At 43.0% G+C, this 19,134-nt stretch overlaps 1 protein-coding gene across 1 annotated transcript in view; it reads right to left on the bottom strand.

Annotated features, from left to right (window-relative positions):
• Nucleotides 1-907: 907 nt before the first annotated feature.
• LOC138245863 (ATP-binding cassette sub-family A member 9-like) overlaps nt 908-19,134 on the bottom strand; it is a 2,236,336-nt gene continuing 2,218,109 nt past the window's right edge. Inside the window, exon 39 of the mRNA XM_069199841.1 lies at nt 908-4,489. Coding sequence (XP_069055942.1) covers nt 4,391-4,489 — 99 coding nt within the window. The 3' untranslated portion in view covers nt 908-4,390. The remainder of the gene's footprint in view (nt 4,490-19,134) is intronic.

The raw sequence follows: 19,134 nt of genomic DNA, 5'->3' as shown, positions 1-19,134 counted from the left end.
CCAATTTTTTACTTGCAAATTGAAATGTAGGATGGTGTCCCTGACACCATCTGCGACTCGCAAGGGGGTAGCAAAGGCCCACCTCATTAATATTCATGAGGTGGGTCACAATTTGCGACCCCCTTGCGAGTGGAGGAATTCACAGGGATGGTGGCCTGCTGCGGACAGCAGACCACCATGTCTGTGACTGCTTTTTGATAAAGCAGGTTTTTTTTTTTTTGTAATGCAACCCGCTTTCCTTAAAGGAAAAAGAGATGCATTACAAAAACAAAAAATGAAGCCTGCTCTGAAAAAATGTTTGCAGTTCTATTCACAAAGGGGAAGGGGCCCAATTGGGGCCCCTTCCCTTTTGCGAATGGGTTACCACCAATTTCAAACGGGTGCAAACTGCGATTGGTTTGCCACCGCATTCGCAGTCACAAAGCAAATTGCACAGCGACTCGCAATCCCGTTTTGCGATTCGGTAACCAGGTTACTGAATCACAAAACGGGTTTTGTGGATTGCATAGTGCAGTTTGCACGTCACAAACAGCGAAAATCGCTGTTTGCGATGTGCAAACTGTTACCTACATCAGGCCCTTAGTCCCTGCTTTTGGGGAGGAGTAAACGGAGGAAGAGCCATGACAAATGCATGCCAGGGACAAAGGAGGAGAAAGAATAGGACAGCGAAAATGGAGCCAGCAAATGGGAAGTCTGTAGGTGGGCTGAAACTCACAAAGTATAAATAACATGTCTCAAAGAGACAGGGCAAGCGCTCTCTACCGAGACCTAAGAATGATTTAAAGAAAAACACGTCGTTCGTTATAAAACAAAAAATGTTTATTGTTATGCCATAAAAATTTATCTTACACATTTCATCTTTTTATAAATGCTAGCGATGTAAAATTGACAGATTTAAAAATATATGTCCATATCATTGTGTTTTTATTGGTTCTTTACAATTTACTTTTTTCATTGGCTAGAAAAAAACATACCTATTGTATAACATCTAGAGTGGCAGCTGTTTACACAAGTGCAGATGTCAAAACAACAACGAAATAGCATGTCTGAGCTACAATCGTATGATATAAAATATTTCCATGCTAAGTGCGACTGTTGTGGAGCCAGTACATAATTATAAAAAATACGCTTTAACAAAAAATCACCTTAGTATTAGTGTGGAAATATACATTGAATAAGCTCATGTAACAAAAATGCATAGCTGAATTCAGCTGACAAGAATAGAACAAATGCTACATTAAGAGCCATACAGATAATACAATGAGTTTGGCTTGTTTATGCTGGAGCAGTAGAGACGGATGGGGATAAAATACACTTCAGATAATGATGCTACTAGCATGCACATATTTGTGGCAATGGATTTTCTGGTTAGCCCTATAACTATGAAGTACTCGTTGTGCTTGAAAAAGCTTTAGCTTTGGCTGTATGAAAGTGTTGCCTATCCTATTGGCTGTTGGTTGGAATATATACCCAGGAGTCCAGGCCAGCAAAGAAAGAGCATATATATGGAATGTAAATGCTGTATGAAGTGCTCTATGACGATTCCTGACCGCAAAACTGTAACTTAGTCCTTTTTTATAGGTCCAATAATATGTAATCGTTCTATGTGAAGTTGCCTTTTTAAGCTGCCCTGCACTGTCTGCTGTGCTGTTGTTGATATGTGATTTAACCAAAAGGCTTTGCACTGTAGTGAGCTAACAACGTTCCTTTTATTTACTTCCTTTTTTTGATAAAACTTAACAAATTTAGGCCCCGAGTGAAGAAAAGTGGTGCTGCACCAAATTTAGCATCACTTTTCTTATGCCCCTTAGCGCCTCCTAATGCAACCATGTGTGCACTGTATCTGACATATATCACACCATGGCGGAAGTTAGGGGGACTAGATCCAAGATGTTTGACACTAGTTAGGAGCTTTGCAGGATTAGCGTCAAAAATGTTGACGCTAATCCTGCAAAGATGTTTGAATGATTCTTTGTGCCATTTTTTCAGCACCCCTAAAGGTGGAACGCCCTCTTTGCATACATTAAGCCTGGCGCAGGCATAATGTATGGTAAAGGGTTACAAAGTGGCACAATGCATGCATTGCACCACTTTGTAAATTTGGCACAGCGATTTTGGTCTCACTGGGCCACATTAGTGTGAAAAAATGACGCTAATGTGGTGCAAGGAGGCGCTAGGGGCTCTTAGAACTGCCCCTTTTTTCTATTGTTTTTAGGGAGAGGCCCAGTTTTTCTAACTTCCACAAAGAGGCACAGAGGAGGAAAACTCAGGTGGTCAACTAATATCTTCAGGCAGGAGAGCAATGTGGCTGTCTGACATATGATGGTTGTACATTGGCATGTGATGGCTGAATATTTGTCACAGGCATGTCCTTGGCATAGCATAGCATACCAACACCCTAGGTACTATACAGATGGCAACTAAAATAAATGTTTTCCTTCCTAGTCACTTTTTCTTACTTATTATCTAGTAACTTCCTATATTTTTTTGAGTTTCAGTAATGCGCTTCTGGTGTTGTCAACAAAGTGAAAGATGTGACCTCAATCCTTGAGTTTTAACTGGAATCAGAAAAGTTATTGAACCGGTATTGGTCACTTTCAGTGAGGTCCAACAGCGTGGCTGAGAAGGCTACACGAGCACTCCGAGAAGCATAAATGACATCCTGACCTGCAGGCTTATCTGAAAAGGGAGGGGGTCATTTGTCAAGGAATGGAGCAAAGGATCAAGTCCTGCCCTATTATGTTTGCCAGCACGTGTGCTGTGAGATTTAATTCCACTGCCTGAATCTAACATTTTACCATTTAAAGACCATCCAGAAACATTATATATAGAACCAAATTTGCATGAAGAATTTATTACATTCATTTATTTCATCGTTATATGAAGTGACAAACTACTTCTTCAGTTACTTCTGAGGGCATGCGGTCTAGGAGTGAGAACGAAGGTGATGGCCACTTGGATTACAATATAACCCATTCACCCAGTAGTTGATTGTGCCAGTATGCTGGGTTGACGCTCGTTAGTATGGAGTTATGGGGTGGCTCTCTATCATTGATAAATGTAAGAAGTCGTGAAAGTGGTATTGCACATGTTTTGGTCCATGATGACATCACAGATTTGATCTTTTGGTCCACTCTTATTGCTCAACAGGCTGCTACATGCTGCAGAAATTGTAAGTTAGGAGCAAAAAGTGAAAACTAGAGAATGTAACCAAGGCTGTTACAGCCCTTTTTAGGTCTAAGAGTTTGACACCTTAGCTGACAAACAGATACACTTGCAGTGACCTTTGGACCCATCTCATATAACCATTGGCTAATTTTGTTCAATCTGTTTCAGTCATTAGCTTAGGACTTGATAGTCATGTCTTGGCTCAGTCCTGTGGAGTATTATTTCTCACCCTAATGCTACTGGCCTTCGGGGTGCATCTTTCCAACTCTAATTGAGTGCTTGCATTGGAAAGCATAAGAGACTAGCCTACATTTGTAAATTACACTTAATACATCATGCTTTGTCACAGTGAATTATTTGTTATAGCTGTCTTTTATATTGAAATCAATCCACTTTGTATTATTTTGTAGTGCAACAGTGTTTTAATTATTTTGCCATTGCTCGAGTTTCAGCCAGACCCTCTCACGGCTGCTCCACTGGTCTTCTATCAGGATGCCTGATCCCAAAATGGTTCTTACAGTCTCACAAGACTTTGGCACCATATTGGGGTCAGGTGTCACAATAGTCCAAAAGAAAAGCCAACATTACCCGTCTCTCCTCCGTGTGCCACTCCTTCTGCCCTCTCGAACCCTTCATATTTGCATCCATGTGGATCGTCATTAGACTGCTCCCCTTGCTCTACCCTCCCGCCCTTAACTTATTTCATCTTTCTGTTACTCCTCCGTTTAGCTGGGAATCATTATTATGTCCCACTCATTCTAAATGATGGCATTGTATTACATTCATCCTAAATGATGCCAAAATTTGGATAAGCAGGACATCATTCCCATTATTCATCCGTTTTAATCAGGTTTAACCTTGACCTATGTACCCGTTGGTAAAGATTTTCCCTTGGGGGTTAAAGAGAGGTAACTGTACAAGAAAAGCCGGATCCCTGACTTTATAGTCATATTTATCAAGAACTCCATCCCGTTGATGTTGAGTCCCCCTAATAGTATCGCCTTATCAGGATGGGATGAGCTAGCCTGTGAGGAAGCATGCTTCAAATATGGGTGAGGCTTCCGCATCCAATAATGAATTATCTCTTATTGTTTGAGCGTGAGTCGGAGTAGTGTAATTAGTGTTTTTATTATTGCATATGTTGTGGTCTAAAGTTAATTGGCAGTTATAGATGAATATAAAAACATTTAATCTATATGAAGGTTTATAAATTCCAAACAAGTTAGACATCTTCTTCCTGAAGTTGCTTCCATTCATAAGTTGCATCCAGAGCCATGTCAAAATCAGCGTTTTCTTGTTCTTTTGTGAGCTCTATGAACACCTACGACAAAAGGGAACAGCAAAAAACAACATTTTATATCTTTCTTTGGTTACTAATAAAACCATCAAAAAAATGTCATTCAGATTTCAAGAAAAATTAAGAAACTCTATGGATTAGGTCTTAACATTTTGAAACTATCATGAAGTATTGATTAACCCTTAATTCAAAGTTTAGTGCATTTAGAAATGAAAGTTTGTAACTTTTTTCAGCGCCTCTCTTAAAAAACATACTTTGTGTCATTCAGTATGACACCACCTCAAGCAAAGATATGCAAGTCTGTTAGGGAATGAGGCAATGCACCTGTAGATCTCAACCTAGATTTCAGACATTAACCTGTGGGCAATGCTTGCACTATCAATTTACACAAGCCTTAAACAGAAATCATATGATTGTAAATAAGATATGCTTATCACAATCGGAGACCGATTTCTAGCCAGGCACTAAATCATGATGTGTCTATGGGACATTTCTTCAAATACCCTTAGGGGCATATTTACAAGCCCCTAGTGCCTGCCTCCTTGTGCCACATTAGAGTCATTTTTTTTACGTTGATGTGGTGTAAAGGAGGGATTTTTGTCCTGTTATATTTACAAAGTGGTTCAATGCATGTGCCACTTTGCACCCCTTTGCCCTGCATTATGCCTACGTCAGGCATAATGTATGCAAGGGGGGGCGTCCTGGCACTAGGACACCCGCAAAAATGGCACAGTGAAATTTACATTTCACTGCACCATTTTTGGCAACATGTTTAACGCCTGCTCATAGTAGGCTTTAAAATGAAGCACCCATAGTAATCTATGGGCCTCTTTGCACTTTGCTACACTAGCATCAACATTTTTGACATAGTGCAGCAAAGTGCCACAATAGCGTCAAAATTAGTCAGAGGCTTTTGTACTAATGACCGCCATGGTGCACTGTACGACGCACCCATGGTGTCGTCAGGTGGGGCAGGGTGACGCAAGGGAACTGGTGCATCAGTGCAGATACACCCGTTTCTTGTAAATACGCCCCTTAGTTCATTATTGGTTTCAATTAGCAACAGAAGAATAACCCCCACATTTACAAATGAGGCCAGCTTTGCTTTATATGCTTAGAACGGATGGCTTAGGGCTGTACCCTAAACTGACTCTTAACCTTTCGTAGACCACTGAATATAGCAGCATCATTGCTATATAGAGGATTTAAAAATATTTTTATAGTTTTTCACATGACCAAAACTAAATGAAAAAAATAGAAGGTTCTCAGTAACAGAAGCCACACATTCCAAGTTGGACACGTTGCAGAATATTTTAATTCATGTCTTCACACTTTTATGTGATGCGTTTCCCTCAGTTCATGTTGTCATTTGCTAATTTGAGAAGTAATATTGTTTGGTCCATTTACAATCAGAGAAAAAATATACCTAGGTTAATCATTGACCTTGCTCATATTTCCATTCTTAAGACTTCAAACATGTTAGCTATCTCTCAAACGTTTGTAGAGCCAAAATATATTGGCTTTACCAAAAATGGCCATAATAATCTTGACTGATGTAAATTCAGAATAAATCAATATTTTAAAATGTTTCTATGATCACATTGTGTTAGATCGTAAATAACTACATTGTCAGGAATGGGATTATTACATTGGAAGGGAGGTACCCTGGTCACAACACAGTTCAATCAGCAGTGAAATGAATATTACCATCAAGCAGTGGCAACAATTTTATAGCGAAGAATAAAACAAAATAAAATTCCCAAACTAATTTGTAAAAACAGAGAACCGTTTAAGAGAAAAATAAGAACCCTTAATATAAGCCAAAGGAAACTGAAGATGTGAAGTTTCAACACGTTAGAGGAAATAGCTCCATGGCAAAGCAAGGTGCAAGACAAAACTCGATGTTCACCGTTCGCAGTTGATCAGGACATAGATGTGAAGTCAGATACATCAAGTGTATCATCCTAGTTAAAGTTTTTACCTCCAGAGTTAGACTTTGAAATAGAAGTCAGAATCTTCCAGTGGGGTAAGGTGCAAGACTGTGGCCTTGAAGTCTGATACGTTGTAGACGAGCACCAACTGACGTTGCTGGTTGCTGGTCAGTAGCCCTATGCTCCAGTTCCTATAGATTGTCAGTAAATAGAGAAATGTTTTTATTTATTTTGTTTAAGTGATTTTGCAATTGCCCCAGTGCGTCAGTCTGAGATGCCTTTAAACCTCTAGTCAAAATAATCCATAACACTCTATTGGGGTAATAACCACTAGAAATAGCTCTAGATGCCTGCATCTAAGTGGCAGTCTCCTCACACCAAGCCACATTGGATGAAATAGTTAAATCAGACCTTACCAAAATGCCCAAAATGCTGGGAGAGCTAGATTGAACTGGTCCCGTACTAGGGACCGATACTAGAAACTGAACTGGCTGCTGTGTACTGCTATTAACCTGAGGCATACCCGCAATAGCTAATATGGAGACACATCAGTTTGTTAGATAAAATAATGGACAATCATCTGTGATAGTGCTAACGGATGTTGCAGCCAGTTCTCTAATGAAAAGTTGGTCTGCTCACCCTTGGAACAAGTGGCACTTTCCCAAGTTTTTAGTAGAAGCACACGTTTTTGCCCCTCTTTAGAGTCTAAAATCAATGCATTACATCAGCCCTAAAAACAATTTTGTAGCAGTTGGATCAGAAGATCGCTTAGAATTGAGAGGAGAATTCGGAAGACTGTAGGTCTTCATTATAGCATGCTATACACCATCTTCAATGTGATTCTTCAGAAAAAGTATGTGTATTGAATTTAGTGATAGGAAATATAGGATCACAGTTACCCAACTGTGTCAAAATTTTCAATCTGCCCAAAAAACCCAGTATATGTTAATGCAGGAGTTAGCTTTTTTGTGAAAAAGAAAAATTTCAAGAATTTTTGACACTTAAAGACTGTAAGAGTTTAGATCTAGTACATTCAAGAGAAGAATTATTGAGGTAAGACTGGGGCATAAACTCATATTGAATTAAGTAAAATTCTGTTTGGACAACCTAGGGCCAGTATTATGGCATGGGCAGTGATAGACCTTACACTTCAGTTGCACATTGTCCCCTCAACTCCTTGCCTCAGAGCAAATGTGGGTTGACAGTTGAAAGCCGTGGGAGGAGATCGAGCACTGCAGCAATCGCAATGCCCTCCCAAGGGTCAACATTTTATTTCAAATTTCAGCTAAATTATCTTTAGTAGATGGAATGCCTTTTGGAGGTGAAAAATCGATTCTCCCTTTGCCAGTGAGAAGTAAATTGTTGGAACTGACTCATGCTGGACATTTGGACATGATACTGAATAAAAAAAGGTTACGTGAAACATATTGGTGGCCAAAAATAAGTTTAGATGTTGAAATAAAAGTGAAGAGTTATGAAATTTGTAACAATGCTGAAAAGATTTGGGTAGTAAGAAGTCCTCCCAGGGTAGCAGTTAATTTAGCTGAAAATGTTTGGGGAAAAGTAGCATTAGATTTTCTACGTCCTTTCTCATGCTTAAACAATAAATATGCATTAGTAATAGTTGGTTACAGGTACAAATTGATTGAAATACAATTTGTCAGGGTTCCTGACACCAAGAAAGTTATTAATTTTCTTAGGAAAGTTTTTTTCTCGTGAAGATTTGCCTAAGATATTAGTCATGGGTAACGGTGTACGTTTCACATCTGAAATAATGTTGAGCTTTCTCAAAGAGGCAGGCATTGAACATAATCAGACTAGACTTCATCATACATAAAGAACTGGTCTATCAGAAAAAGCTAACACATTGATCACTAGTTTACATATTGAATATGCTATTCAATACATGTTGCCTGCATATCACGCTGTACCAATTACGACGACAGGTATTTCTCTCTTTTAAGCTCTCAAAGGTCACCCTACATGTATGCTTATAGAGCTTTAGGGGATCAACAGTACTATGTCTGATCCAAATTTCTTAGCTTGTAAGAAAAGGTTTAATGAGTTAGGCATTACACAGGTTAAAGCATATTGTAAATACAATGTATTTAACCACTTGGCAGCCAAGAATGTAACAGTTACGTCCTTGGCAGCGGCGCTGAGGTGCCAAGGACGTAACTGTTACGTCCTTGGACCAGCTCATGGGGAGAGCCCTAGCGCTCCCTCCACGAGCCTCGACTCAGCGCCCCCAGGGCAGGGATGGAAGGGGAATCGCTTACCCTTCCACCCCTGTCCCCCCGATCCCCTGTGGCGGCTTATGACATCAGCGCGTGATCGGAGGAGAAATGCAAAAGCATTTCTCCTCCTATCAAGTGGAGCGGGTGAGAGAGGCATGAAAGGCCTTTCCTCTTCATTCATGTCTCTCTCACCCTTTCTGCTGCCCGATCGCAGCAGAAATGCCCACTAGACACCAGGGAGTTTTTTTTTTTTTTGTAATTGACTAAGTGGAGCGGCCCCTTGGGCGAGGGCTGCTCCCCAGGGGGGCGATTTATTTTTAGGCATTTCTGCCCCTCCTGATGGCAGATCATCATATTATATTTAGGGCAATATGCTCCCAGGGGGAGGCAAAAACTGCTAGACACCAGGGATACCTTTTTTTTTAATTTCACTTTTTTATATCTGGGGAGCGACCCCTTAGGCAAGGGTTGCTCCCCTGGGGGCAAAATTACTTTTAGTCCATTTCTGCCCCCCTTGGCGGCAGATCGGTCTATTTGGGAAGAAACCACTAGACACCAGGGATTTATATTTATACATTGGGGGAGCGGCCCCTTGGGCAAGGGCCACTCCCCGGAGGGGGGGGGGGGCAAAATATTTTTAGGCCTTTTCTGCCCCCCCTGGGGGCAGATCAGCCTATTATAATTAGGTTGCTCTGCCCCCCGGGGTTCAGAAACCCCTAGGCACCACCGATATATATATTTTTTTGTTTACTTTATTTTTATATATATATATTGGGAGCAACCCCTTAGGCAAGGGTCGCTCCCCTGTGGGGCAAATTGTATTTAGGCCATTTCTGCCCCATATGGGGGCAGATTGGTCTATTTTTATTAGGCCAATCTGCCCCCAAGGTGGGAAGAAACCACTAGACAACAGGGATTTTTATTTTTTGCATCAATTTCACGCAAGGGAAGCGACCCCTTAGGCAAGGGTCTTTCCCCTTGAGGGCAAATTTATTTTAGCCCATTTCTGCCCCCCTTAGGGGCAGATTGGCCTATTTCTATTAGGCTGATCTGCCCCCATGGAGAGCAGAAACCACTTAGGCACCGGGGATTGGTGTGTATGTGTGTGTTTTGTTTGGGGGGGCAGCCCCTTGGGCAAGGGTCGCTCCCCATGGGGGCACATTACTGTTGCCCATATAGGCCCCCCGTGGGGGCAGATCAGCCTATTTTTGGAAGGCCCATCTGCCCCAAAGGGAGGCAGAAAACCAACCAGAGACCAGGGATGATATTTTTTTCAAAATAAGAGGGTGGGAACATGGCCATATCCCCACCCCAAATAAATGGGGCCAAAGTTGTTCTGCCCACTAGTGGGCAGATGGGGCAATTAACCCTGATCCACACCCCAGGGAGACTTGGGGGAACGGTGGGTAGAAGAAAATTTGTGGCTTGTCTCAGATTCCAGAACTTTCTGTCACCAAAATGTGAGGAAAAAGTGTTTTTTTGGCCACATTTTGAGGTTTGCAAAGGATTCTGGGTAACAGAACTTGGTGCGAGCACCACAGGTCACCCCATCTAGGATTCCCCTAGTTGTATAGTTTTAAAAAATGCACAGGTATGGTGAGTTTCCTTAGGTGCCGGCTTAGCTAGAGGCCAAAATCCACAGCTAGGCCCTTTCCAAAAAACAACTGTTTTCTTTGGGAAAATGTGATGTGTCCACGTTGTGTTTTGGGCCATTTCCTGTCGCGGGCGCAAGGCAAGGCAATGCTGGGTGGAAGGAAATTTGTGGGTCCTCTCAGATTCCAGAACTTTCTGTCACCAAAATGTGAGGAAAAGGTGTTTTTTTGGCCAATTTTGAGGGGTTAGCAAAGGATTCCAGGTAACAGAACCTGGTGAGAGCCCCACACGTCACCCCATCTTGGATTCCCCTAGGTGTCTAGTTTTAAAAAATGCACAGGTTTGGTAGGTTTCCTTAGATGCCGGCTGAGCTAGAGGCCAAAATCCACAGCTAGGCACTTTGCAAAAAACACTGCAGATTTCAATGTAAAAATGTGATGTGTCCATGTTGGGTTTCATGCCGCGCGCATTAGGCCTACCCATGCAAGTGAGGTACCATTTTTATTGGGAGACTTGGTGGAACACAGAATAGCAAAACAAGTGTTATTGTCCCTTGTCTTTCTCTAAATTTTTTCCTTCCTCTGATTATCTGTTTAAAGTGCGATGTATTTATACAGATCTACAAGGACCCCTGACGTAGGTGTGTTCCCAAACAATAGATAACAGACATGCTTGGGACGGCAATTAATATAAACAATCCCTCGAAAGTATAAAGAGGGAAAATCCATGTGAACACCTACTGTTTGTTTGTCTTTGTTGCTTGATCTTGATGCCTTAGCCCGGTGACACCGATAATGTAACTCATAACAAGTGGCCTAACTTTAAACAAGGCAGCCATCTTAGAAGAATTAAATAATTAAATGGGCTAAGGCAGAGCAAGCTAAGTAGGTTAAAAGTCACTAGGTGACGGGGGCACGAGTCTGCCACCCAAAGGCTAAGCTAACTCCTGTTATCCCATTAAAAACAAACTAGGATTCACTACACCCACAAATTCTGGGTACCTCTAGAATCCCTAGGATGTTGGAAAAAAAGGACACAAATTTGGTGTGGGTAGCTTATGTGGACAAAAATTATGAGGGCCTAAGTGTAAACTGCCCCAAATAGCCAAAAAAAAGGCCTGGTACCCGAGGGGGGAAAGGCCTGGTAGCAAAAGGGGTTAAATGAGTGCATTTCAGAGATTTTAAAGTTGGAGATATACTGCGCATTAAGATTCTTGGGTGTATAATAAAAGAACATTTCAGTGAACCTAAAAGACCTGTTTCTATTTCCTGTAGTGCAGTTTTTGTGGAACGGGGAAAATGGTATAATGCGCCATTGGTTGCTCCTAAAAAGCCAAATAATAAATATAATTCAAGATCCAGAAGTCTAGCCAAAACACCCATGCTGACACTACACACATAAGTAGCACAGGGTAAGGCAATACTGCACCTAATTCTGATAGTCTACATCATTATTATTTGAAAAACGATTACAAAAATGTTATTTTTCAACACACATATAGGGCAGGGATGGCAAAAGAATGTCACCACATTGGGTGAAATATTATGGTTGATATTTTACATTGTTTTTGTTTGTTTCTACTACAGTTTCTTTAATGCAAAATATTCTTATTTGATTTGTGTTGAAAGGTATTTTTTGTATAGTTAAATTGGTTTTAGTTGTGTGATAAAAGGAAGATATGTTGTGGTGTGGACAGTGCAAGACCAAATACTTTGGTCGCACAGTGTCCGTCCGACTCTTCGCCTCATTGCAAAAATATTTAACTACATATTTGCTTTTGTGAATCGTCCTGTCAGCATCAGCTAGGAGTGGCTGCTAAAAATTTGAATGCAGGACTGTGGTTTAGCTTAAAAAATATAAAAAATATGTTCTAGAAATATTCTGCTGTAACTGATGAGAGAGCTAATTTGCTCTCAAAGCTCCTGTTTAAGCTGAATGGTAGATGGCTCGGGTGTTGAAATTAATATCTATATTTGCTTGGTCACCATTTGGATAAGTTGGATAGAGAAACCAGGTTTAGACTTACACTGCAAAAATGGGGAGCAATTTCACAATTTAGTTGTAAACTATTTAGCACCACAGATTTTGGAAGGATGGCATTTTCCAATGGATCACTGCTTTATAACACTTCAAGTTTCATCCATTCTCAGCTAATTGCTGTTTTAGGAAAATAAACAAGGGGGGTTTGGTAAATGGTGACATGCCATTGCGGCCTTCCCCCGCATCATATTCTTTTCGAACTAGCTGTTTATATGTTTAAGCTCTAGACTGAACAGGGTTTTGATAACTTGTTCACCATCTTGTTTGGGTACTCAAGGAATACCACCCTTATGAGGAGTTTAGAGTGTATGTTTTTTATAGCTCTTTTTGTTAATTTGGTACTACACAAGCCCACGTAGAAAGTAGGAAATACATTGGTTAATAACCCCAATTACAGTGGCAATGTCATCATATACCATGCCTGTGTTCCCCCAAACGTAAAGGATAAAACATGTCCTGTCAGACAATGCCGTAAGAGGAAGCATTGTTGAAGATGTTACATAGGGTTCAGCTACCAGGGGCCCCATAACTTTTGATGTTTCTTGGCACATCCCAGCCATTTCTTTTTCTGGGCTACAGCGGAAGTCCATTCCCCTACAATAATATTAGATTATACAAGCAGGCCAGCTGGTACACAGGAGACCTCCATGGCACCGAACAACATTGTGAACATCTAAAAAGGAAATAGAGCCAGTCACAACTCCAATGACAGAAATACCTGCATGGCTGCACTCAGACGCTATCACCAGCGATATGAGACTACAAGAAAAGAGCACTAGCGGACCGCATTGAAGACAAGTCCAACAGCTACAAGAAGATCTTCACAAATCTTAAGAATTTCACCTCGCCCTCAGCCACTGTCACCTACATGGCAGCCTCCCAGCAACTCTGCAACAACCTATCCAATGTCCTCCACAGCAAAATCACAAACATCTACAGCAACTTCGCACACCAACACAACCTCAGAGAACTCGTTGCTAACCTACACCTCACCAACCAAGACGGCCACCTGACTGAATGGACAACCTTCCCCAGAAACAACACAGCAGCAGTCATGCAGACCATCCACTCTGGGGCCCCACAGAACCATGCCCCACCACGTCTACTACCTGGGGACATCTCCAATCAGCACCACCTGACCCACATCATCAGCACTTCTACCATGTCCACAACTTTCCTGGATGAATGAAAACTTGCAGATATCAATGCCCTCCTCAAAAAGCCCACAGCCAACCTGAATCATCTAATCAACTTCAACCCATCTCCCTGCTTACCTATCAACCCAAAGTGATTGAGAAGGTCATCAACAAGCAATTCACAATCCACCTTGAACTTCATCATCTTCTAGATGACACTCAATCACGATTCAGAAAGAACCACAACACCGAAACAGCACTCATTACAGCCACAAATGACATTCAAGTCATCCTGGACCAAGGAGAAACAGCAGCCCCTCTTCCTACTAGAACTTTCTGCAGCCTTTGAAACTGCCACATATAATACCCTGATCAGAAGACTCCACTAGCTTGCCATAAAAGGATCCACTCTCAAATGGATCTGTTCCTTCCTCATGGGAAGAACCCAAGGGGTCTGGTTGCCACCTTTCACATCAGACGCCACAAAAATAATATGCAGAGTCCCACAGGGATAGTCACTCAGCCCCTCCCTTTTCAACATATACATCACACCGCTCGCCAACATCATCCAATCAGAAGAGATCACCGTCATCTCCTACGTCGATGACACCCAAATCAACCTCCCCCTGATGGAAAACGCAACCGCCTCCAGAACCAACTTCATCAACTCATGACCATGGTAGCGGACTGGATATAAACAACTGCCTGCAGCTCAGCTCTGACAAGACAGAATTACTGGTCTTCAGCAACAGGACCTCCCCCAGGGGATTCTACCCCACACTGAAGGAACATGCAAGAAATCTAGGGACCATCCTAGATGACAAACTCACATGACGGCTCAAGTGCCCCAGAACACCAGACGGACCATCACACAAGTACTTATCATCAGCAAGCTGCACTACGGCAACACATACTATGACATAATCTCCAAACAAGTCCTACACAGAGTCCAAACCATGCAGAACACTGCTGCAAGACTAATACCTCCCACATCACACCCACATCACACTGCACCTCTGGAAGCAATTCAAACTTCTCAAGCACACATACAAAGCCCTGTACAACACAGGACCAGAACACTTGAACAGCTGTATACACTTTCACCAACCCACAAGACACCTAGGTTCTGCCTCACTCTCACTTGCACACATTCCCTGCATCCACAAAAGCAAAACTGGAGGTAGCTCATTCTCCAACATCACATCCAAAACATGGAACGACCTTCCTCAACATATCAAGGCCACCTCCTCACTTCTAAATTCCACAAGAAGCTGAAGACCTGGGTCTTCATATAAGAACTTTGGGGACCACAAAACTACACACTTGCCTAAGCACCTGGATAGCCTCTCAGGTAATTAGAGTGCTATACAAATCAATATAAGATAAGATACAACACACTGACATGGGGGCTGATGGGAGTTTGGGAACCTCCAGCTTCTGGCAATTCCCCCTTTTGGCTATTAGTTAGCTGATGCCACTAGCATTCTGTGCCCATCCCTCCATAATCCCCAGAAGTACCACCCTGGGACTCCACTCACTGGGATATGCAATAACTGTATAATGTGGGTGTGGATCAAAGACCGATAAATTGCAATGATTGGGCAACACCATACAAGATGGAAGAAGGACTCATCTGGGTCCCCACAACAAGTTCAGCATGGCGACCTACTGAGCCAATCCTCTGCAGCCTATCTGGACTGTAATATACATGGTGGAAGTAATGAATTTGTAAAAGCCTGAGGTTAGACAAAATGGCCAAGACTCTTGATGCCATTTTCGCCTTGCTCCAATCATCATCATCAAGCTGTTGTGCGGACTGTAGGTTTATTTTTATCGCCATGGCAGTTGCTCAGTCACTTACTTTACACCAATGGAAATCCACTGATACACCATGTTGGAAATGGCCCTCTCTGCAGGGTCACCCACAAACCTTTTGCCTTCCTCCTCCCCTTTTTTCTGAATGTGTTTTTGTTGGCTTGAGAACACTTTACAACTATTTACCAGTGCTAAGGCACAGGTGTTCTGCACTATAGACATTGGAACAATGGTTTCTCTACAACCAACATATTTAATGCACTTGTAAGTCTGAGTAAAGTGCACTGTATGTGCTCGGGCCTGTAAATTAAATGCTACTAGTGGGTCTGTAGCACTGATTGTGCCACTCACTACAGAAGCCCTTTCAACATGCCACTGCAGAGCCTGTGAATGCAGTTTTAAACTTCTATCTTGACCTGGCAAGTACACTGACCTGCCAGAACAAATTTTCCTTTTCAATACATTTAAGTCATCCCTAACATAGGCCCTAGTTAGCCTTTAAGGCTGGGTGCAGTGTATTTAAAAAGTTGAACATGTACTTTTTAGTTTAACATGTCCTGGAAGTGAAAAACTGCAACTTTTTTTCCGCTACTGCATGGCCTATCTCTCCCATAGGTTAACATTGGGGTTACATGGAAACACAGTTTAATTGTACCTTTCAATTGGGAAAAATAGAAACCTGGAGTTTGGTGTCTTTGGACTTAAAATTTAAAATCACAACTTATGGTGAAGTCTGATTTTAAATTGTAAGTCTGAGCATTTAGAAAGTTGGCATTTTCTTACTTTACCCATTCTGTGCCTCAGCCTGTCTCTGAATACATGTCTGGAGTAGATGACAGGTGGGCTTTGTGCATTCCCTCTAGACAGTCACACACAAAGGGAGCTTGGGTGTGACATTTGCATCCAGATGGCCCTTCACCAGGCTGATGAGCCTCCCTGGGTAGATGGGTGGGAGGAGCTGACACCTGAATAGGGCTGTGTCCCTCCTCACACAAAGGGATGCATACCTCCTCTGTAGAGTGTCTGGAGCCTGGGAAGGAAGGGCAGGGACATTGTGATCTTCAAAGTCCTCTCTGAAGTCTCCCCCACTTAAAAGGCACATTTGGGTATAAGTACTGGACCACAAACCCCACCATATCAGAACTCTACTGGAACCAATGACACTCTAACAGGATGAAGGACTGCTGTACTCCCAGAAAGGACTACCACTCTGTAACTTCACTGCTGTATTGGCCTTCTGCTTGCTGTGTGGTGTGCTGTAAGAGGGACTGCCACTTTGCTACATGCTTTGCTGTGTTGCCCTGATGACTCCTGCCTACAGTGAGACGGACTGGACCTGTTCTTTACATTCTTGAACCCAAGATTCTCCATGGGCTTGTTGGCTTGCCCCCTGTTCTTTTGCAGTCTCAGGGGCATCACAAAATGCCTGCAACTCTCCTAGAGCTGGTGGACTCTGCCATCTGTGAGCCCTACCTTGCTTGAGGTGTCCCACTCCGGTCCTGTGCCTCAGAAGTAGGTTCTGCAGCTGTCTCCTGCAAAAACCGATGCATCACATCAAGTGCATGAGAAAAATTGGTGCATCGCTTCTTCGATGCAATGGCTGCTCAACGAAAGGGGATTAACAGCCTGCATGGCCTAAAGACCATACTCTGCGCTGTTCGATGACAGCACATTCCATCCATTTCAGTGGTGCCTAATGACAATGCAGTGTCCCGACTGCATGGAAAATACCAACACATCATGCCTGTGACGTTGGCAATTTGCTCCAAAAAAAATACTGTATTGGCATGTTCTGTAGCCGACCTACCCTCCATCGAGGTCGGCTTAGCTTCTGGATTTGGACCGGTCCATTGCAACCTCAAGTAACCTTTTGACTGCTAGTGACTTTTGAGCACTGTTTTCACATATAGGGCCAGATGTCCGTAGGTTAGGGTTTGTGATTCACAAATTGCCTGATTTAGTGGCTCACAATTTGTGAGATGCAAAACCTGATGTACAACAGTGTCTCAGACAGTGTTAGCAATTTCCAAAAGGGTTGCAAGGGACCTGCCACGCTAATATTCATGATGCAGGTCTCAATTTGCGACCCATTTGGTGAATGGCCGCACTCACAGGGATGGTGGCTGGCTGGGAACAGCAGACCAGCATGTCTGTGACTGCTTTTAAAAAAAAAAAACAGTTTTGTTCTTTTGAAATACAGCCCATTTTCCCTAAAGGAAAATAAAATGCATTACAAAAAAAATGTAAATTTTCCTTTTCATTTTTTAAGAGTAGGCAGTGCTTTAAAAAAAATTTGGCACCCCCATTCAAAAAGGGGAAAATGTTCCTTGGGTAACCCTTCCCGTTTGCAAATGGTTATCACCAACTTGAAGTTGGTGGTAATCTGCAAATGTTTTGCAACCGCATTCTGGTTACAAAACATTCACACATACCACTGCGACTCGCTATTAGGAAGGGATGCCTTTAGCATGCCGCTTCCTAATAGTGACTCACAAACCTATATTGTGATTCTGTAAATAGTTTACCATATCGCAAAATAGGGTTTGTACATACCAAAATGTTTTTTTCTTGTCGCAAGCTGCCCGATTCAGCAAAACAGGTAGTTTGCGAAGAGAAAATAGCTACGTACATCTGGCCCTTAATCTTTAAAAACTCATATCTTGACTTCTACTTAATTTTTTTTTTGTCATTATGGTCTTTGTTAGACTTGGCATCATTGCCATGGTCTCCCCTAACATTTTGCCTCTACTTCCCAGGTTGTTTCTGTGTGCTGGACTCTGTTTTTGCTATTTTGTTTGCTCTGGACACTTTACCACTGCTGACCAGTGCTAAAGTGTAAGTGTTCACTGTATAAATTGTATGTGTACATTGGCTATCCATGATTGGCATATTTGATATACCAGTAAGTCCCTAGTAAAGGGCACTAGAGGAGCCCAGGGTCTGTAAATCACATACTACTAGTGGGCCTACAGCACTGATTTTGCCAACCACATTAGTAGCCCTGTAAACATGGCTCAGACCTGCCACTGCAGTTCCCATACCTAAAACTTCCATTTTTATACATGTAAGGCACCCCTAAGGTAGGCCCTAGGTAGCCCCATGGGTAGGATACAGTGTATGTTAAAAGTAGGACATGAACTTGTGTGTTTTACATGTCCTGACAGAGAAATACTGCCAAATTAGTTTTTCACTGTTGCAAGGCCTATCTCTCTCATAGGTTAACATGGGGGCTGCCTTTAAATATGATTAAAGCGCAGATTCCCTTTGGGAGCAGATAGACATGTGGAGCTTGGGGTATCTGAACTCACAATTCAAAAATACATCTTGGGGGGCGTGGCCAAAGGTGTCAAGATGGCGGTTGCACTCTAAGAGTGCTCCGGACCCCTCCGTTATCCGCCTCGTATTGCCCTGCCGTCCCTGCGCCCATTCAATTCTTACTTGGCCCCTGCCTACATGGGGGTCCGCTGAGGTGGTGTGGGGGCCCGAACCCCGGGTCCAGGTGTGGCAGAGCCTGGAGGGAGGCTCGGCCGGGTGGAGCAGGTGCTTGCTGTCCGCTTTTGGGCCCACTGATAGGAGTGGACTCTCCATGGGGCAGCGGCGGCCGCCTGGAGCAGTGCCCCGTATCTGTGGCAGCGCTCCCGGAGGGAAAAGCACCGATGGCCCCATCTATGATCCTTGCCGCGATCCGCGGTGAAGAAGACAAGGAGTGCCCCGCCCCTGCGGGCCCCGGCCTGAGACCCGTGCTGTGGCTGGGAGGCATTCAGCGGCGACGAGGAGGCCTGTGGCACGTGCTGTGGCCGGGCCCCGGCGTCCTTGGGCCCTGCACCCCGAGAAGTGCCAGTGGATCCTGCCTGGCGGCTGGAGTCGGAGCGGCGGGTTGTGCTGGTGCGGTGGCTGGCCGGCTGTGCGGCGGAGTT

The sequence above is a fragment of the Pleurodeles waltl genome, chromosome 7 (assembly GCF_031143425.1).
Source record: "Pleurodeles waltl isolate 20211129_DDA chromosome 7, aPleWal1.hap1.20221129, whole genome shotgun sequence".
NCBI lineage: Eukaryota > Metazoa > Chordata > Amphibia > Caudata > Salamandridae > Pleurodeles > Pleurodeles waltl.
The sequence above is the reverse complement of the archived record's forward strand: the minus strand, read 5'-3'. Positions and strand labels throughout refer to the sequence as shown.